General features: G+C 36.5%; 1 protein-coding gene across 17 annotated transcripts in view; it reads right to left on the minus strand.

The window, feature by feature from the left end:
* The window catches only part of LOC106884052 (uncharacterized), a 177,652-nt gene that overhangs the window by 149,207 nt on the left and 5,674 nt on the right, over positions 1-22,771 (minus strand). For 15 of the 17 annotated variants that reach the window (XM_089347361.1, XM_089347362.1, XM_089347364.1 and 12 more), the window contains exons 2-7: positions 20,449-20,614; positions 13,142-13,259; positions 7,981-8,072; positions 2,844-2,895; positions 1,927-2,001; positions 340-486 (exon numbers count right to left, since the gene is read on the minus strand). In XM_089347361.1, the coding sequence (XP_089203487.1) occupies positions 340-486; positions 1,927-2,001; positions 2,844-2,895; positions 7,981-8,072; positions 13,142-13,258 (483 nt within the window). In that variant the 5' untranslated portion in view covers position 13,259; positions 20,449-20,614. Of the gene's footprint in view, positions 1-339; positions 487-1,926; positions 2,002-2,818; positions 2,896-7,980; positions 8,073-13,141; positions 13,260-20,448; positions 20,615-20,757; positions 20,891-22,771 lie in introns of those variants that run through there. The other 2 variants (XM_089347360.1, XM_089347376.1) reach the window with 2 other exon arrangements.

The raw sequence follows: 22,771 nt of genomic DNA on the forward strand, positions 1-22,771 counted from the left end.
CACATGCACCGCCTCTCTATTTCTCACCTTCCCATTTTAAAACCTCTCTCTCTTTCATCTAGTATAGTAATCCAACACATTTCTCTCTCGTTCTCTCTTTCTCTCTCTCTCTCTCACTTTCCCAATCTCGTAAGCTCTCTCCTCTATTTGTATTTCTGTCTGTATCTCTTCTTTGGCTTGTTGCCCCCCCCACCACCACCACCTAAAGAACTATGATAATATTAGATGTACGACAAAAGACATAGTCTGCATCACTTAACTCACACAGAAGAAACAGCAAAATAAATGAATGAAAACAAAAGGAGTTATTTTTCTTATCCTTGTCATTGTATGTTTTACCTTTGACTCAATGACTATTGGCATGCTACATCCATCCAACATGGTTTCGTATTCACCCATACACTGTTCTAAATGTTTAACCCTTTTTAACAAGAACAGCTTCTCTTTCTTATCGATGTCTTTAATTCTGTGTTTGTCTCTTTCTCTCTGTAAATAAGAATACATAAAAAATAAAGTGCATTTGCTAAAATTAGCGAACACTCATTTTTGTTTTCAGTGCAACGACATGTATGAATGTATGCATATATGCATTTATGCATGTATGTAGGCATGTTTGTATGCATGCATTGATAAAGATTTGTGTAAAATACAGCATACATTAGGGAACCTAAGATAAATTTAAAATGACAAACTACAGTTTTTAAGCCTTTTCCTGAGAAACTTCAGACAGATGTGAATATATCTTTTTATTTTCATAACAGAAAATTAAAGGAGATGGTCCTGACATGTTCCGTGTTTCATTAGCTGTTTTGTTCCCTCACCTTTGTAACAAAGCATGTATATGTGATAGCTAGTGCTGAGGTAACCAGTGCAACATGTGGTAGGGTGGCTATTAATGGAGATCCAATGGCACTGGAATACTATAGTACTGTATTGGTGATGTGACCTCTTGAGAATGCAGAGGTAAAGGCCATTAAATTGGTGGTGCAAGGCAGATTTAGCTGCTACATGTGTGTTAATAAAGACCATTTGAAGGATTTTTTTTTCCTTGTAAAAATTAGGTGAAGAAAAGGAGAGCAGTAGAGCCAAGAACAATTACAAATTCTGAAAGCTTCTATTTCAAAATTACCACCAGTTGCAGGTTAGTGGATGGCAAGAAAGTTTTTTTCTTGGTCCTTAGTTCCCTAAATCCAAACATCAAGAAGCAAACAACTGCATACTCAAAGAACTCCATCCAGTAATCCTACCTAATTGTTTTATGCTATGGAGGAGAAAATGAATGAAAAACAGGGATGACAAATTAACTGAGACAGTGGAAAAAACAACAGAAGAAAGAATCAACAAAAAATAGATAAGATACATAAAGGGGTGGCAAATGAAACATCCAAGGTAAAGCTCATCCTACTTCCATGATTTTTACAGTTGTTCATGAAGCAAATAGCAGACTGGATCATTTGAATGAGTTATATTTCCGTTATGAAGAGATGAGTTCTGATTATATGGAACATGCAGCTATTTATGAATATTACTTTTAGTTGCTACATGAAACTGTATTTAAATTAGAACAAAGAAGTGAGCTCTTTCTTTTCTGCTCACCTGAATTGTCCATGGGCAGAGGTGTTGCTGAAAAGGATCAGAGTTGTGGAAATTTTGATCTGACTCAGTATGATTTTATAATTATATTTGCATGTGTGTGTGTGTGTGTGTGTGTGTGTGTGTGTGTGTGTGTGTGTGTGTGTGTGTGTGTGTGTGTGTGTGTGCATGCACACGTGTGTGTGTACATGTGTCTGTGCTGTGAGCATTTGAGTGTGTCTGATTGCCTTTATTCATTTAATTATCTTGTGTAATTTTTTTTAAACAAAAAAAAAAATTTTTAAATATATCTCTGACTGACATAATATTTGGTCTTAAAGCTAAGTTCTTTACCTCAAAATCTGCTTTCAACATTATTAGAGCATCTTGCATTTGTTGTCGACAGGATAATCGAATATTCTTTAATTTCTAGACAGATGAATAGAGAAAAGAAGTGATGAGAAACATTCAGTGAAAGTAAAAACAGTATAGAATATTATCATCATTATTCTTATCTTTATCATCAGAACTCATACACAGAATCAATCATAACTGCCAAGTGTCCCACTTTAACTAATAAAGACCTCTGTTCACAAGTCATTTCCAGACAGTTTATTAATGTAATGAGTTACAACATATGGGTAATTAGGGAAATGTTTATATGTACCTAATTTTAGAAAATTGTGAGGAAGATTTTGATATCTTATTGTGGAAACATAAAAAGTGTGTAAGAGAAACTGGAAAAAAAAGTTGGTATGTATGTGAAATTGGGAAGATCATAGGTGTATAAATGAAACTGGACAAAGATGTTGATATGTACTTGAAATTGGAAAGATCATTTGGTGTCTAAGTGAAATAGGAAAAGATTTGGGTGGGTGTGAGAAAATGGAAAGACCATAAAAGCATGAAATTTGAAAAATTTTAGTACTCAAAATTAGAAAGATGTTGGTATGTATGAAAAACTATTATTGCAATTATACTTTTTTTTTTACTGACAAAGGTTTGTTCAGGTTGGCAGAAGAGCATATCCACTCATTTTGGTCCTGCATCATCTCATATTTTTGGCCTGTCACCTTCAAGTTTGTTTTCTTCACCACATTTCTCAATACTTTCACAGATTTTAATCTCCCTCTGATTACTTTCCATTATCATTATTAATCATTCACTTACTTCTTTCCACCCCCACACACACACACACACACACACACACACACACACATACACACACACACACAAAAATACACACCAGATTCATAAATTTGTTACTGTACTTGCTGATATTTTTCTTCAGTTTCTTCAACAAATTCTTGATATTTTTTATACCTGTTGCAAAAGTAAAAAAATTTTAAGAAAAAAGCAAATCAATCAGCTATTTATTGATTAACAACTGATAACAATAACAAAGTTTCACTGTATAAACATAGACTTTTAATCTGTTTCTCATAGCAGCCAAACTATATCACCCAATGAAAGCAGCATATGTAAATATTAGTAACTTCTCTGAACAATCAATAAATGGAGGCCAAGATCACAATGTCTTCAGGCATAGTTTTATCATTGTAATTAATATATAACTCAGCTTGCGAAGACTTGTTGGGGCAAGCGAAAGCGAAATTGTGATGGCACCTGTGCCCAGCGTCGCCTTTCTGGCACTTGTGCCCGTGGCATGTTTAAGGACTTTCGAGCAAGATCGTTGCCAGTGCCCCTGGACTGGCTCTTGTGCGGGTGGCACATAAAATACACCATTTAGAGCGTGGCCGTTGCCAGTACAGCCTGACTGGCCTTCGTGCCGGTGGCACGTAAAAGCACCCAAGGGCATCCAGCTGTAGAATCTCTGCCAAATCAGATTGGAGCCTGGTGTAACCATCTGGTTTCACCAGTCCTCAGTCAAATCGTCCAACCCATGCTAGCATGGAAAGCGGACGTTAAACGATGACGACGATGATGATGATGATATATATACATACATCTTAAGGAACCAGCGTCCTGCCCAGGGAGGAATATATACACCTGAAGAACCGGGAAACTGGTCCTATGCTCCTTAGTGAGCAATGGGGATGAACCTTAACAAAAAATTAAGTACTACAGCCAATGTTTTTGACTAAACTGTTCAAGATGGTGCCCTAGTATGGTTGCAGTTCAATGATTGGAATGAAACAAGTAAAAGATAATGTGCCAATGTATAAATATAAATAATTTAAATTACAAAAAATTATTACATATTCTTCGGAGACATGTAAAAAGCACCATTCGAGTGTGGTCGATGCCAGTGCCAGCTGACTGGTCCCATGCTGATGACATGAAAAAAGCACCATTCAAGTGTGGCCAATGCCAGTACCGCCTGACTGGCTCCCGTGCCAGTGGCACATAAAAAGCACCATTCAAGTGTGGCCAATGCCAGTACCGCCTGACTGGCCCCCGTGCCAGTGGCACATAAAAAGCACCATTCAAGTGTGGCCAATGCCAGTACCGCCTGACTGGCCCCCGTGCCAGTGGCACATAAAAAGCACCCACGACACTCTCAGAGTGGTTGGCATTAGGAAGGGCATCCAGCTGTAGAAACATTGTCAGATCAGATTGGAGCCTGGTGCAGTCTTCTATCTTGCCAGCCCTCAGTCAAACCGTCCAACCGATGCTAGCATGGAAAGCGGACGTTAAACAACAACGACGACGACAATGGATGCAACAAGATTATGAGCAATGCCATCATTTGACTGTTCTCTTAAACATGAGCAGCATGGATGAGGCTTTTCAATTCCTAGATGTGGCAATGATGGGCACCTCTTGCAGCAGGTGTCCACAAAGCTTACCTTCCACATGTCTTCATCATTGAATTAGGGTTTTGCCTATCAGGAATCACTGCTGAGATACTTAAAATACTTGACAGTGTGGCATATAACCTCATCACCAGTATAGTTAATTAGGTTGTCCACGAGGGAGTTATACCCAACAACTGGTGTAGCAGCATTACAGTCAAGAAATAATTATAGAGGTATCAAATTGTTGGACCTGGTCATGAAAGTTACAGAGATGGTCATAGCTCAACTAATTAGGAAGAGAGTTAACAGATGCAGTTTGGTTTTGTGCCAGGGAGAAGCATTACTGATACTATCTTTCTGGTAAGGTAGCTGCAGGAGAAGTATTTAGCCAAAATTAAACCTCTGTATTTGTCATTTGTCTACATGGAGAAAGCCTTTATCAGCTCCCTTGCTCTCTCATCTGGTAGTCAATACAGAAACTAAGGATAGATAAGTGGTTAGTGAGAGCTGCCCAGGCTATGTACAGGGATGCTGTCTGTAAGGCAAAAGTCAGCAATGAGTATAGCAATGAATTTAGTGTAGAGATACAAGCTCACCAAGGATCAGAAAACAGACAAATCACTAACCATTCAGAGAGATGGCCCTGCTTGAAATATAGAAAAGATGTTGGTGTACCTAATGCAAGCTATGGACACATAAGAGATGCAGCGATGTCATAAGAAGGTTAACAGAGAAAGCAGTCTTTGTGTGTGGTAGATGTGCAGGTACAATAAACATTAAGAATGTACAAAAAATAGACTTTAAATGTCCAAGGTGATCCTTAGAAGTAATTGATAGCTTCCATTACCTAGGGGAGCAAGTTAGCAGTGGAAGAAGATACTCTTAATCTGTAGTTGCTTGAATAAGAATGGACTGGGAAAAGTTCAGAGAGCTTCTACCTTTGTTGATAACAAAGGGCATCTTTTCCAGATTGTATGATGCCTGCATACAAACAGTAATGCTATGTAGCAGTGAAACATGGGCTGTGACTACAGAAAAGCTTGAAAGAAATGAAAGAAATGAAGCCTGCTTTCTCTACTGGATGGGTAATGTCAGTGTGGATCTACAACAGTGTAAATGATTTAAGAAAAAAATTGGGTATAAAAGGCATCAGATGTAGTGTGTAAGAAATAAGACTGCACTGGTACGGTCATGTAATGCATATGGATTAGAACAACTGCATAAACAAGTACTGATCTCGAACTGTGGAAGCAACTTGTGGAAAGGGTAGACCCAGGAAGACCTGGGATAAAGTAGTGGGAAATGAGCTACAGATTGTGAGCCTGACAGAGGAGATAATAAGGGACCAAGACTTCTGATGATTTGCTGTGCTTGAGAAGACATATCAAGCTAAGTAAAATCATGGCCATCTATATATATATATAAGAATGTCTTTTATTGCCATGCTCCCACTTCCCCTCATGCACACACACACACACACACACACACACACACACACACGAACAAACACATGCACACACATTCATACACAATCAGTCCTCTGTCAAAACTCCCCTACAACCCATCTTCCCACCACTCCCACCACCTGCTGCAGGCCATTCTACTCTCTTTTACATGCTTATTTGCACACTCTCTATGGTTTCATATATCTACTATATCCCATCTCTTAACCACTTCAGTTCCTCCAGCCACCACTTACTATTTCAGAACACATTCCCTCACACACCTTATGGAACATATCCTATTTCCTCTACTATTTATACTCCCCACCCCATTGTTCCCTGTTGGTAAGGTCTCTCTCTCTCTCTCACTCTGAATGCCTCTCTATCTTTCTCTCTAACTCTGTCCCACCTTCCTCTCCTTCCTTGCTCTACTGAAACAGCCAAATATCTTCCCCTATAGCATGATGGCTATCTCTGTCTCTTTATCATACTCTAATCTTTTGCCTGACACACAACCATTTCTCTCAGCTCCACTCTGTCTTTCAGCTGAGAGGTCATTGTCTTGGAAACTACTTGGTGACCCTGCTGGTGCTGGTGTCACGTAAAAAGCATCTGTGCTGGTGCCACATGAAAAGCACCCAGTACACTTTGTAAAGCGGTTGGCATTAGGAAGGGCATCCAGCCATAGAAACCATGTCAAAACAGACAATTGGAGCCTGGCTCTCTGGCTTGCCAGCTCCCATCAAACCATCCAGCCCATGCCAGCATGGAAAACAAATGTTAAATGATGATGTTTATGATGATGATGAATATATACATACACACATATATACATACTAGCAAATGCACCCATCCTTTGGACGGTTTAAGTTGCTTTGGTGGTATTTTTTTTCACCAAATAAATGAACTACCAAGAAGGTTTATGAGTAGCATGGCAATCTAGGTTACCGATTAACCTAAGAACAGAAAACCAAACTGAAGGCTGGTTATTGTGGAGGTCATTGCACTTTAATGATCATGGAACATATAAGTTTGCAAGTGATGCAAAGTAGAGCTACTGAAGTGTTTTGGGAATAGATTATGGATAATGACTACAAAATATAGTTGTTTTATATGAAAGTGAAATTTCTTGTCAGAAATAGCCACATAAATAGTGTAAAGAAATTGAAGGAAGATGTTGAAACTTCCCCTCATACTGGGGAAGTTTATTTTATTCAACAGCAAAGGGAGCTATTTTTTTGGAGAGAAGAATGATTGGTACATTCAAAGATGGCAGTATAATACCTACTTGAAAAAGCACAGTTAAAGAAATGTATTTACTACATGCTTACAGTGTACGACCACTCTGAAATTGACTTCAGTTAATGAAAAATGAAAACATGAAGAGTTTGATTTCAGTTCATGAATACAGCTTTGAGTCTTTAGCAGTTCACAGTGAAAAGATGTTGTGTTCAAAATATCATAATGGATGGGTAAATAAGCATCCTTAAAGTGAAACAATGCATTGGTAGGTAAGCAAAAGTATCAACAAATAGAAGACGGGGAAGGGAGCATCACCTTTCAAGTAACTCAGAATAGATAAAGGTAAGCTTGCTAAAGTTTAATGCAGTTCAAATATGGAGATTAAGATTGTTTGGTATTGGATATTCATCATGTACTTTGTTCCTAGTCAATTTAATCACTGTCACAGGTGGACAGTCGAAATAAATAAATAGACAAAATCCTTTCACCTTTATAATATTCTCTAACCAAGTAATAATGCACAATTTCAACATATAAATAAATAATAAATAAAAAAAATGTGAAAACCACTAAAACAATATTCTCTAATGCCAATATATGACCATATAGATTAAAAAAGTATGAAAGACCCTACATACAAAAAAAAAAAACTATGCACATACAATGAATTAGAGAAAAACCTGTGTAAACCACCGTTTTTCCCACTTTGTCCATTTACACAGAAGCTCTGGGCAAAATGTTATAGTGCATGATCATCCTTGGAATATAAGTAATGTGTGTGTAAAGTTTGGTGAAAATCGGTTGAGAATTATGGAAATGTATGTATTAGTCAATATACACACACATACTGTAATTTATGTATATTGGATATACATACATATATACATACATTCATACATACATACATGTGTACATGTGGGTGTGAAAAACTTAATCACAGCAAAATCATTGTTGCTTATACTTACAATATTTGCACCTGTGTATTAATAGAGTCTATGACAAATGATTCAGTGCTGCGCTTCTCATTCACTATTTCTTCCCTCAAGTCATTCACCGTCTAAAAAAATCATAAGTTAGAGAAAAAGCAAGACAAGTTGTGAGAAGTGTTAAAAATCTGAGTGAAGAAAGATGGAAAAGAATAGAAAGCTTGATTTTTTAACATCTCTGTTATGTCTTGCATACTATAGCTGGCCATAGCCAAGAAAGGTAAAACAACCAATGAAAAATTCCATGATGGAATGAAGGCATGTGTTTGCTTGGATGGTAAGCTGTCTGAACACTTGTTGCAAGAGGTGTCAATCATTGCCATATATGTGCAAAAGTGTTTAGGTTTTAGCTGGACTGAAAAGATACATATCTGTGCTGCTCATGTCTAAGAGAACAATCAAGCAATGACATTACTTAAAATCAAATTGCAGTTATTATGTATATATGCGGAAGAGAAGAGTAAGCTAGAAAATAATAAAATAGACTACACATAGTAATTCAGCATAGTAAATAAAATTAATATAAAGTGTGTGTGTGTGTTGTGTGCATGTATGCATGTGCTCATGTGTGCATGTGCTCACGTGTGTGTGCATGTGTGTATGAACATGTGTGTGTGTGCACATGTGTATGTGTGCGTGCGTGCACGTTTGTGTGTGTGTGTGTGTGTGTGTGTGTGTGTGTGTGTGTGTGTACACTGTGAGAAGAGATTACTGGCATTTTGGGCAAGACCTTTTATATGATGTTAGAAATCACCTCAACATATGACATGTATGAAACTGATGGAGAAATTCATGAGTTTTGGTAAAGTTTGCTAAAGAAGAAAAGAGGAATCTGTTGTTTTGGGACTGATTCTTCATTAACATCATCACCATTTTAATATCTACTTTTCCATGCTTGCATGGGCCTGATGGAATTTGCTAAGAAAGATTTTCTACAGTTGGATGCTCTTCCTGTTGCCAATCCTCACTTGTCTCCAGCAAGATTATATTTACCCATGGTAAAGCATGTTTTTCATGTAAAATTGTAAATGAGCAACACTCATTTTCAACCATCACATGATGACGAGACAAGGACACACATACGTAGACCTTTAGCAATATGCTGTGCTTGAGAAGACCTGTCAAGCCAAGTGAAATCGTAGTTGTGACTGATGCCAATGCCAATGCCACATAACTGGCACCCATACTGGTGGCATATAAAATGCACCTTTAGAGCATTGGGCCAATGCTATGTCACATAACTAGCACCTGTGCTGGTGTCGTGTAACTAGCACCTGTGCCAGTAGCATGTAAAAAGTGCCTTTCAAGCATAGGGCCTCATGGAAGCAGTAACAAATGACTGAGACCTTCAGCAACCTGCCATGCTTGAGTAGAAGACCCATCAAGCCAAGTGAAATTGTAGTCATGACAGATACTGGTGTCACACAATTGGCACCTGTGCTGGTGGGACATAAAAGCACCCATTACACTCTCAGAGTGGCTGGTGTTAGGAAGGGCATCCAGCGATGGGAACCTTGCCAAATCATACTGGTTAGCCCTGGTCAAACCATCTAACCCATGCCAGCATGGACAACAAACGTTAAATGATGATGATGATGTTAATGTCCACTTTTCCATGCTTGCATGGGTCAGATGGAGTTTATTGAAGCAGAATTCCTATGGCTATATGTCTTTTCTGTCGCCTCTTTCCAAGTAAGGTAATAATTTCTCAGTGGTCAAGCAAGCTTTTACAGAATCTTGGAAATGAAGGACAGTGGCACTCGTTTATAACTATTATGTGATGTCAAGACAAGGAGAGGCAAACATACATGTACAAAGACACACACACACACATATATATATATATATAACACACATAAACACACACACATATATATATATATAAAACACACGCATATATAAAAAGTCTTCTTTCAGTTTCTATATACCAAATCAACTCACAAGGTTTTGGTCTGTCCTGGAATGTAGTAGAAGACACTTGCCTAAGGTGCTACAAATTGGGAGTGAACTGCCATCCTCTGATAAAACACAGTGAGTCAGCCTACTGTGTTTTGTTGGAGAGTGAGTGTTTGAATTCCTTGGAACATGTCTCATACATGATCACAAAAAATGTTCAACTTGTCATTGTACAACCTATGATACACAGTAAGGTGAAAAAATTGGGATAATTTTTTTTCAATCTTTCGCAAGTATCTCAGTTTCTTGTTTTTTGACATGCTGAGTTTTGTCAGAGAAGGGCAGTGAAGTTTAAACCACATGACTTGGAAGTAAGCTTCTTACCCTCATAGCCACACCTGTACTTTATAAGAGAAAAAAGTTTTTCTACGTTTTCAGTTGAAAAATTTCTTTACTTTAAGATAAAGATTAAATATCAGATACCTCATCTACCCTTTTGTCCACTATCCAAACATCTATGTTTAGCTTTCAGCATACAAACTTATTTTACTTTACAAATTTTCTGAGTTGCTCTGCCTTTCATACAAATTAACAGTACAATTCAACAGTTCATATTTAGTTAATTTTTCTCCAGCCTCTGGAGCTCTACAATCAAGTGACCATGTTTCATTATTCATACTATATCATACTCTTTGTACATTTAAGATTTTATATATATATATATATATATATATATATATATATATATATATATATATACTACTTACACAAGATTTATACAGTCTGCTTTTGAATAGAAAAACCTGTTAACAAACAGATTTTATTCCTAACTCTCCTAACTTTTTTTGAACGTTTCCCAACTCTTTCTTACTCAAGCTTCAATACTAATTTGATCACCAAGGTAACAGAAACTATTTACTATCTCTAACGAGCCATTTAATTAGTCTATGTACTTCGTTTCAAGGGCAATTCTGCTGCTAAATAGCTCTGCATATTTGATGCATCTAAAGTTCTAGTTTCCTGTCAGTCTGCCAGAGATTCCACAACATCTTTTATGTATTCATTAGAGCAGACTGTATATAAAATGCCCCTACCTCACCCTCACTCATACATTCAAATGGCGTTTAATTTTATATACTTTTTGCTTTGAAATTTTATAATTTATCATAGTTTTTGGAAAAGAGATAAAGGACCCAGGCAGAGATAGTGTATTCCATAAGTTATGTAGCAGTTGTTTTTAGGCTATATATTGCACAACATGGCAATTTATGTGCCCAACACAATTCTACTGTAACTCATGTCTCATAATTCCTTAATTATCATACCTGTGATAGTTGTAAAATGTTTCAGTGCCAGAGAACAACTTCCAGCAGAGAATTGTGAAAGTATAGTGTGTACCATCAAACAGTACTCATTACTGTTTTATGTGCCACCTGCACAAGAGCCAGTCCATCGGCACTGGCAATGATCTCGCTCAGATGTCTTACTGGTAAAGGCCACGCTCGAAATGATGTATTTTACGTGTCACCTGCACAGGAGCCAAGATATTTAAATTAATTTTTTTTAACTAAACAGTTTGGAACCTCAGACACTGGTTGAATGCGTCACGTAGAACATGGTTTACTCTTAATGTTTTTGACAAAACCTTGCACTTCAGAAGCTACTCCATATCAAAGTCGTCATATTTGGGAAACTTCAGCCAATCAATGACTATTAGGTTGGTGCATAATTATTGTGGGTTTTTTTTTCAAGAAATTTTATTCAACAAAAACAATAACAAAATTTAACAAAAAATATCTTTAAATGATTATTCCAACTGGCTGCCAAGCAAATGGGAAGCAGTAATTGAAGTAGGTGGTGAATATGCTCCGGAATAATCATTTAATGATGTTTTTGTTCAATAAAATTTATTGAAAAAAGTTGCAATAATTATACACAACCTAATAGTTGTTTATATAGGCACAATGACCTATTTTATCAGGTTAGATAGCTTCCTTAATACTAACTTTTCATTCATACGATATACATACTTTATTTCAGGTAAGAATGTATATCCATAACCTGCAAGGCATGACCTCTTCTTCAACAGCATCAGAATTAATACATTATTTGGTGTATCTGAAGTGGCAAGTTCAAATTCCACCAAGGTCGCCTTTGCCTTTCATCCTTTCGGAGTCAATAAATTAAATACCAGTTTCGTACTGGGATCGATCTAATTCATTGACTCTCTCTCTAAAAATTTTGGGCCTTGTGCCTAGAGTAGAAGGATTATTTGGTGTATCTCATTAAATATAGATACTTTGTGAGAAATGTCAGCTTCTTGAATAGTTAAATTAAAACTCTTAATGACATGTTGGTATGCAGTATTTTGTTACACAACCATAATATACTGTTGTTGTTGTTGGCACTCCGTCGCTTACGACATCGAGGGTTCCAGTTGATCCGATCAATGGAACAGCCTGCTCGTGAAATTAATGTGCAAGTGGCTGAGCACTCCACAGACACGTGTACCCTTAACGTAGTTCTCGGGGATATTCAGCGTGACAGTGTGACAAGGCTGACCCTTTGAATTACAAGCACAACAGAAACAGGAAGAGTGAGAGAAAGTTGTGGTGAAAGAGTACAGCAGGGTTCGCCACCATCCACTGCCAGAGCCTTGTGGAGCTTTTAGGTGTTTTCGCTCAATAAACACTCACAACGCCCGGTCTGAGAATCGAAACTGCGATCCTATGACCGCGAGTCCACTGCCCTAACCACTGGGCCATTGCACCTCCACCATAATATACTATAAAATATGTTAAATGTTTTTATAAGTCAATACTACATTAGCAGTGCACTTTACATTACTTGTTAAGGTTATCTCTACAGATATTCTATTGAAATTATAAGCAACACTGATTTTCATTGTGATGTTTTATATCTTAAGTCTGTGAAATGTTATTTGGAACACATTAACAAAATGCGAAATGTCTATATTTATATTTACATAAATGCATGGTAGGTATTTATCTATCAATTTGGCTTTTGTCAGTAACTAATTGTGTCACCACCACTACTATTACCATTGTCATCCCTGTCGTCATTGTTGCCATCACCATCATTGTCGTCATCATAATCATCATCATCATCATCATCATCATCATCATCAAAAGAAAGCATGTTACAACATAAAGGTTTTTCAAAGTAAATATTTTGAAGGGTGTAGATCAAAACTAATTGTGAAGTAAAGAAACAAATTAATTACCGCTTTTATTGCAAGTAAGTATTCAGATATAGTTTTGACTTGAAAATCATCAAATGAGGATACAGAATGCTTCCTTGTAATAATAGACTTCTTAAATTCTTCCTTGGTAGTCATCATACTAAAATATGGAAAATGAAGATAAATTAATTAACTAAATTCTTCCTCATGCCTTTATTCTAAAGTACTGAAAATCAAAAACACCCAACTGGTATTTGATAATAAATGTAATATAAGCTGATATTAAATTGAAAGCAGAAACAGGCTAATTAACTCAGTGAACTCGAATCTTATACCTGTATCTTGCTTGCTAACAAACAATATAGCTTTTACTAGGCTTTTAATATCTTTATTGTATCAAATTGGTGATTATAATATCTTAATTTAATTGTTGTTCATACTTAGTATGAGCAGGTGGAAAATTACAAGCATTTAAACTGGTAAATTACCACCAACTAGCTCCAATTATTTGTTTACAATAACAATTCTTCCCTATTCTCATTTTTAAATTAAAACCTTTGCCAAACTCAACCCAGGTTGCCTTACCCTTTACTGTTAAGAGCAACATGCTCATGAACTACTTTCTCTTTATCAACAATTGTTCTCCTCTTAATTTTTTTTCAACTGTCATGCCTCTAGTAATTATTTATTTTGTCAAATTCTTCACTCTAAATGCTAAAATTTTGTTGATATATAAAACTAAACCAGGGAAGCTTGGATATTAGCATCCCTTTTAAGAGGTATCTTTATCCTCGAAATTGCTTTACATATATATATATATATATATATATATATATATATATATATATATATATATATATATATATATATACTTAATAAACACAGTACATGTTTTTATGTGCTACTATTAGTTTTATGTGCTGAGAGCATGCCAAATAATGTTCATAGCTTCAGATGGAATCTAATAATTACATGTCATCAATTTATGTCTGTAAGTGCCTTTTATTCATAACAAACTATTTCATTGATAACAAACTACTTTGATTCACAGAAAATATGAACAGCACATTTATCCCCATATTAAAATGAAAAGAGAAACAGGGTCACTAACTTGTAAACCCATATTGCTGGCCTTAAAATGTATAGAGAAAATCAATTTCTACTTGACCTAAGACAAGAAATTCTTAGACAGTGAGCAACCACTGACTTTCTATAAGATACTAAAATTCTAGTAAGATGTGAAATCAGCCAGAAAAAACCTTTAAAATCTCCTCTTACTAAAGCTATGACTTGCCTCAGTTCTCAGAGTTTTTAGTTCAAATTCTAACAACATTATGAATTTGGAATACCCAGTGAATTGGAAATACCAGAAAACTGGAAATACCAATCAAATATTAAGCTTGATTCCTACAAAGCTTAAGTGCAATTATAACTAAAAACAAGATGGTTTACTTTGTCTTCTACTCTTAGAGAGTAGATAAAATAAATATCAGTGATGTATTCAAATCAATGTAATCAGTTATAACAACTTGCTAATGTTTGTCTTTATATACAAATAAAAAAATCCTTACTACACAGAGACATTGTATATATATATATATATATATATATATATATATATATATACATATATATATACATATATATGTATATGTATATATGTGTGTGTGTGTGTGTATATATATATATATATATATATATATATATATATATATATATATATATATATATATATATATATATATATATAATGTAATGTTTTGTGATCAACAAAAAAAGTATTCCATCTGGCAAGAGATAAATATTATTTGATAAACACAATACATGTTTTTATGTGCTACTATTAGTTTCATGTGCTGAAAGCATGCCAAACAGTGATTTAAAAAAAAATTTAGTTCTTTATACCATGTCGACAATGTCTGATGACACCATACATGTTAAAAAACATTATTTGGCATGCTCTCAGCACATAAAACTAATAGCAGCACATAAAAACATGTACTGTGTTTATTAAGTATATATATATATATATATATAAAGCAGTTTCGAGGATAAAGATACCTCTTAAAAGGGATGCTAATATCCAAGCTTCCCTGGTTTAGTTTTATATATCAACAAAATTTTCAGGAGCCCAGTATCACTTAATAGTATTCATCATCATCATCATCATCGTTTAACGTCCGCTTTCCATGCTAGCATGGGTTGGACGATTTGACTGAGGACTGGTGAAACCGGATGGCAACACCAGGCTCCAGTCTGATTTGGCAGAGTTTCTACAGCTGGATGCCCTTCCTAACGCCAACCACTCAGAGAGTGTAGTGGGTGCTTTTACGTGTCACCCGCACGAAAACGGCCACGCTCGAAATGGTGTCTTTTATGTGCCACCCGCACAAGCCAGTCCAGGGGCACTGGCAACGATCTCGCTCGAAAATCCTACAGGAGCCAGTCAGGCGGTACTGGCAACGGCCACGCTCAAAATGGTGCATCTCATGTGCCACCCGCACAAGAACCAGTCCAGGGGCACTGGCAACGATCTTACTTGGCTTGCCGGGTCTTCTCACGCACAGCCCATTTCCAAAGGTCTCGGTCCGTAGTCATCGCCTCGGTGAGGCCCAATGTACGAAGGTCTTGCCTCACCACCTCAGCCCAGGTCTTCCTGGGCCTACCTCTTCCACGGGTTCCCTCAACTGTTAGGGTGTGGCACTTTTTCACGCAGCTATCCTCCTCCATTCTCACCACATGTCCATACCAGCGCAATCGTCTCTCTTGCACGCCACAACTGATGCTTCTAATGTTCAGCTTTTCTCTCAAGATACTTACACTCTGACGGGTATTCACATTGACATTACACATCCAACGGAGCATACTGGCTTCATTCCTTGCGAGCTTACGTATGTCCTCAGCAGTTACAGCCCATGTTTCACTGCCATGTAGCATGGTTGTTCGTACGCATGCGTCATACAGTCTGCCTTTTACTCTGAGTGAGAGTCCCTTTGTCGCCAGCAGGGGTAAGAGCTCTCTAAACTTTGCCCAGGCTATTCTTATTCTAGCAGCTACACTTTCAGCGCACCCACCCCCACTACTAACTTGGTCGCCCAGATAGCGGAAGCTATCGACTACCTCTAGTTTTTCACCCTGGAATGAGATAGAAGTTGTTTCCTGTTTGTTTGCAGTCTTTATTGCACCTGAACATCTGCCACAAACAAAAACTAACTTGCTAGTTAACCTGCCTTTGATGTTGCTGCACCTCTTATGTGTCCATAGCTTGCACCGGGTACATCTTATAGAGTTACTACCTACTCCTTTTCTACATACTGAGCAGGGCCATCTACCTGAAGGGGTTTGTGTTTTATCTACCTTCCTACTTATTAGGATTTTGGTTTTAGCTAGGTTGACTCTAAGGCCCTTCAGTTCTAGACCTTGCTTCCACACCTGAAACTTCTCCTCTAGTTCTGATAGTGACTCCGCAATTAGGGCAAGGTCATCAGCATAGAGGAGCTCCCAGGGGCAACCTGTCTTGAACTCCTCTGTGATTGCCTGGAGGACTATGGTAAATAATAGGGGGCTGAGGACGGAACCTTGGTGGACCCCTACCTCTACCCGGAATTCATTGCTGTACTCATTTCCAACCCTCACCTTACTGGCCGCATCTCTGTACATGGCTCGCACAGCTCTCACTAGCCATTCTTCTATCCCAAGTTTCCTCATTGACCACCAGATAAGGGATCGGGGGACCCTGTCAAAGGCTTTCTCCATGTCAACGAAAGCCAGGTACAGAGGTTTATCCTTGGCTAGGTATTTCTCTTGCAACTGTCTCACTAGAAATAAGGCATCAGTAGTGCTTTTACCTGGCACGAACCCAAACTGCATCTCATCTAAATTGATTCGCTCCCTAATTAGTTGGGCTATGACCCTCTCTGTAACTTTCATAACCTGATCTAACAGCTTGATGCCTCTGTAATTATTTGTATCTAAAGCGTCCCCTTTACCTTTGTAGCAGTTGACTATGATGCTGCTACACCAGTCATAGGGTATGACTCCTTCGTGTATCACCTGGTTCGTAATACGGGTGACTAGGCTATAGCCAACACTGCCAGATATTTTGAGCATCTCTGCAGTGATTCCTGATGGGCCAGGGGCTTTCCCGGTCTTCATACTCTTAATTGCTTTATTGTTTCATTATTTAATTAATAATAGATACCAATTAAGTATATTCTGGAGTTCTATGATTGAAATAAACTATATTGAACATTTCAATATATTTTGTATTAAGAAAAAAAAAATGGAGAGTTTAACTGATATATATCAATTCATTATTAACATATTGTTATTGATAATTCTCTGTAACCAACAATCAATACCATACCTAACTCATTCAATTACAAATTAACAAATTAAAAATTAAAATGCATATTGAAAACATTGACTTAAATATTTCCTCAGGGTGAGAATTATACATAAAAAGAATTGTTTGGATGAACATCAACAGACTCAACATGTCTTTACTATTAATAGTATATTAATGCATATTAATATGTGTGTATTAATATTTTAAAATTTACTGTTGTATACATATATGACTTTTTAATTTATTTATTTGTGTTATCAATAACAATATGCTAATAATGAATTGACATATATATATATCAGTTAAACTCTTCATTTTCTTCTTAATATAAACTATATATATATATATATACTAGACTACCCATGACATGTTGGGTCACCTGGAAAGTTTGAGTTTCCCAGCAATGGAGTTTTGTTTCAAGGGTCTTTTTTTTTTTTCCAGGTCATTTCACATGCTTTCAACGAATGTGACATTGAAATCATGTGTAAATGGTTCCTTTCCTCAGAAAAGGAAAGATTTGGCTGCTTTTCTTGCAGGCCCTGCTACCACATAACAAGTATTTTGGGTCCTTTATTGCAAATAGCTGTTACGTGGTAGCAGGGCGTGTTAGAAATAGCAGCCAAATCTTTGGAGCTGAAATACGTTGAATGCACTTTCACTTGAAAATAAAAGTAAATAAATTAAAAATTTTTACGGAAATTAACGGCTTGAAAATAATTAAAAAAACATTAAAACATTGACCATTTAAAGAAAGCTAAAATATAAATACTTACTGTACAAAGAACTTACATTTTTGAGATCACATTCAGTTAAAAATATTTCTAAATGATTAAAATATTGTGTACATCAAAAAGTCATTTTTTTCTTAGAGAGTGTGAAGACTATGTGTGTATATATGTCACAGATAGGAGACATGTATTTGGGTTGATTGACACACCATGGTATTCATTATATGTGTGTGTATTCTGTATGTGTGTATGTGTGTTGACGTCATGGAAACCATGTTTCTTTTTGTCGAGAATTTACAAACAAAGATTGTATTTACTCGTTTTCATTAATAAATAGAGGTCCAAATGTCACAAAAATTTGTACTGCACTGCCAAAGGTAAGTATGAAAATAAATACGCCAAAAATATTAAGACAAAATACACTATTTCTGAGATATTTTGGTTACACACAAACATCCCTAGAGTTTTAGTATTATTAAGATATAAAGGCAATGTGGCCAATGCCAGGGCCTTGTAACTGGCACCCATGCCAGTGGCACCTTTCATGAGTAGGGTCTCACAAAAGCAATGATAAATGGCTAAAACCTTCAGCAATATGCCGGGCTTGAGTAGAAGACACATCAAGCCAAATGAAATCACAGTCATAATAGACACTGGTGTTGCACAACAGGCACCTGTGCTGGGGGTGCCTAAAAGCACCCATTACACTCTCAGAGTGGTTGGCATCAAGAAGGGCATCCAGCTGTAAAAACCCTGCTACAACAGACACAGTAGCCTGAGGTAGTCTTCAACTTGGCCAGCTCCTGTTAACTGTCCTACCTATGCATGCATGGAAGACGGACATTAAATGATGAAGATGTACTGTTCTGTGATGATAAGATCCACAAAAAAGTACTCCATCTGGTGAGAGATAAATATTATTTGATAAACACAATACATGTTTTTATGTGCTACTATTAGTTTTATGTGTTGAGAGCATGCCAAACAGTGCTTTTTAAAATTCTTTAGTTTGTTACACCATGTGGGCAGAGTCTGATGATTGTGCTTGGACACCAGACATATAAAAAAAAAAACACTGTTCGGCATGCTCTCAGCACATGAACATAATAGTAACGCATAAAAACATATACTGTATTTATTAAGTATATATATACACACACACACACACACATATACATCTATAAAAATTTAGTAGAATTTTAGATATTTGGCCTTGCAATATTATTTCTGGTATTTCTGAGAAAATTTAAGATTTAAACTTATCCAACAGCTATGATTTTAATTTTGAGTAAACATAATGATAGCAAGTAAGATACTGTATATCATCTAAGCTATCAAAATTAGTTTTACTTCACAATATCAAACTTAGTCAATATTTAACAATGGTCAATAAATAGCAGAATTGGTAGAGCATCAGTAAAATGCCTTGCAGTATTTAGTCATGCTCCTTCCATGTTCTATGTTCAAATATTGCAGATGTAGATTGTGCCTTTCATTCTTCCACATTGATTAAATTGACAAAATCCATCCTTCATCACCACAAAATAATAATAATAATGATTTCAAAATTTGGCACAAGGCCAACAATTTCAAGGGTGGAGCTAAGTCGATTACATCGACCCCAGAGTTTAACTGGTATATATTTTATTGAATGAAAGTCAATGTTGAGCTTGGCAGAATTTGAACTCTGAATATAAAGATGGACAAAATGTTGCTAAGCATCTGACCCAGTCTGCTACCAATTCTGCCAGCTCAACACCCTTGTGTCTTTCTTAGGAATCAATACTATTAATTAAATTGTTTAAAAATTTCATCTTAGAATAAAAAATGTGAGTTCATATTCAACCCTTTAGCATTCAGATTATTCTGTCAAAAGTAATGCTTATGCATTCACATTATTTTGAATTAACCATGCACTGTCTTATAGCTTTCAGATTTTTATGAGGTAACTGAATTTTTAGAATGATATTGTAGGGTAGGTGTCAAGGGCCAGATCTAGCTAGTTTGAACATAAAGTAGATATGGCTGGTTTAAATGCTAAAGGGTTAAATAACAAGCTTTGAGCTAGCAACATCATCGCTTGTAAAAGACGTTAAAACTAGAAGCTATGGCTGCAGCAATAGAAGACAAACTTATGATCCATATGTTGAGTATTTTTAATACAATTTTCCATGTTTATATCATATTTGACACTTATTAGATCACCACCAAGTCAATGTAACATAAAACACACCATTGTATTTTTATTTCCTTTCTGATTTTTTTACACTTACCTGAATTACTTTGGTTAGATGATTTTTTTTTTTTACAGGACGATCAAAGCAATAAATTTGCTTCTTTTGTAATATGGTTGGGACTTCTAATAAATCACTATCAAAAATAGTTTCGTTTTCAGAGATGTAAATATTCTCGAAGAAAATTCAAAAGAATGTGTAATAACTGAAATACAAACAAGCAACAAAAGTAGGATATATATATATATATATGTTTTAAAACAGAAAATGAGTAAAGTATATGCAATGTAATGTAATATGATAATGTGTGTATACAATTTTATACAATAGAATGATATACATGCATACCTTTCCTTCATTAGACACTAAACTCTGTTTGCGAAGACCTGTTGAGGCAAATGAAATCGATCAATCCAAATTCGACAACTGGTACCCATGCCAACCTCTCCTTCACTGGACACTAAACTTGGCTTGTGAAGACCTGTTGGGGCAAGTGAAATCGAAATCGTGATTGAACCAAATTCGATGACTGGCACCTGTGCCAGTGGAGCATTAACAGCACTGTCTGAGCATGATCATTGCCAGAGCAGATGTCTGGCTTCCGTGCTAGTGGCACGTAAATAGCACCATTTGAGCGTGATCATTACCAGCATCGCCTTACTGGCACTTGTGCCGGGGGCACGTGAAAAAACATTCGAGCAAGGTCGTTGCCAGTGCTGCTGGACTGGCTCCTGTGCAGGTGGCACGTAAAAAACATCATTTTGAGCGTGGCCATTACCAGTACCGCCTGACTGGCCCTTGTGCTGGTGGCACGTAAAAGCACCCACTACACTCTCGGAGTGGTTGGTGTTAGGAAGGGTATCCAGCTGTAGAAACTCTGCCAGATCAGATTGGAGCCTGGTGCAGCCTTCTGGTCTTTGCATGTCCCCTGCATTTACAGCCCAAGTTTCATAATCATGTAGCAGAGCTGTTCATAGACAAGCATCATACAATCTACCCTTTACTCTGAGAGAGAGCCCTTTCCTGACTAACAGAGGTAAAAGTTGTGTGAACTTTTTCCAACCAGATGTTATTCTAGCAACTATACTTTCAGAGCATCCTCATCCACTGCTAATAAGATCACCTAGGCAACAGAAACTATCTGCTACATCTAGAGAGCCTCCTGGGCATTTCAGAACATCTATTTTTCATGTGCTCTAATTATTTATTTATCTTGCACATCTTCCACAAACAAATTCTACTTTCTGTTAACCTTTTCATGATTCCATTGCATCTCTTTTGTGTCCATAGTCTGCACTGAGTACAACATATAATATGCAATTTCATATAATATAATAATGTATATTAGTATATTTTTCAAATAATTTTTTATAATTTAATCTAAAAGAAAGAACGTACCCTTGGTTGTTAGAGTAAGATTGCGTCAGATAATGAATAGCTGCAAGTTTAAAATTGCAAGAAAAATATGGACATAGACAGCTGATATTTGAAGTGACTGGACTGGGAGAAGTGTGGGCTCCAGGGACAACAAAATTAGTGTAAGGCCCAGGGAAGTGGACAAAATATGGATGATCAGAAATGTAAAGCTGACGGGATTAGATGATCCTGGGTAACCAACCAGCACCAAAGAGCAGAAGTCACTGTAATAGCATTAAAAAAGACAAATTGAGGAGACAGCACATGTTTGTGTCAGAAGTTGGAGTGTATAAGCAATTTGGTATAACATGATGTATATGTACAATTTTTATGTAATGTGATATGTACACACAAACTTATATGTGATAATATGCATAAACAATTTTATACACTTGGAGAAAGGAAAGTGGGTAGTGAAATCAACAGCAGATTGGATATATGTGAGTAGTGTGTTTATGTATATGTATGCATGTGTGTGTGTGTGTGTGTGTGAGAGAGAGAGAGAGAGAGAGAGAGAATATTTAATAAGGCTTTTTAATTTAGTTAAAAGACTAGAAATTTTCAGGGGAAGAGTTAGTTGGTACCATTAACCTTTAGTACTTGACATATTTTATTTAATTAATCCCAAAAGGATTAAAGCCCAAATTAATCCTTGGAAGAACCATCTTGCACAATCAAAGATAACTTGATATTGGCTTGTACCATGTTTTTGCCAAGGCAGTGCTTGCCAAAGTGGCTGGCACCATCCCAAAGAGGTGCAATATTTAGATGGATTCTGGGAACAAAGCAACTGCTCGGTGGGGTGAGCAATTAAATGCCCTAAATTTTAAAAATATTTTGTTTTTATTTTGTGCATGAATCATCTGGTAATATTAGTGGTCACAATGATGTTTTGACATTCCATGTAACTCTTTTTAATTGTGATCAAACTTCAACAGCAATTTTT

This window comes from Octopus bimaculoides, chromosome 2, assembly GCF_046866305.1.
Source record: "Octopus bimaculoides isolate indiv1 chromosome 2, ASM4686630v1, whole genome shotgun sequence".
NCBI classification, from domain to species: Eukaryota; Metazoa; Mollusca; class Cephalopoda; order Octopoda; family Octopodidae; genus Octopus; species Octopus bimaculoides.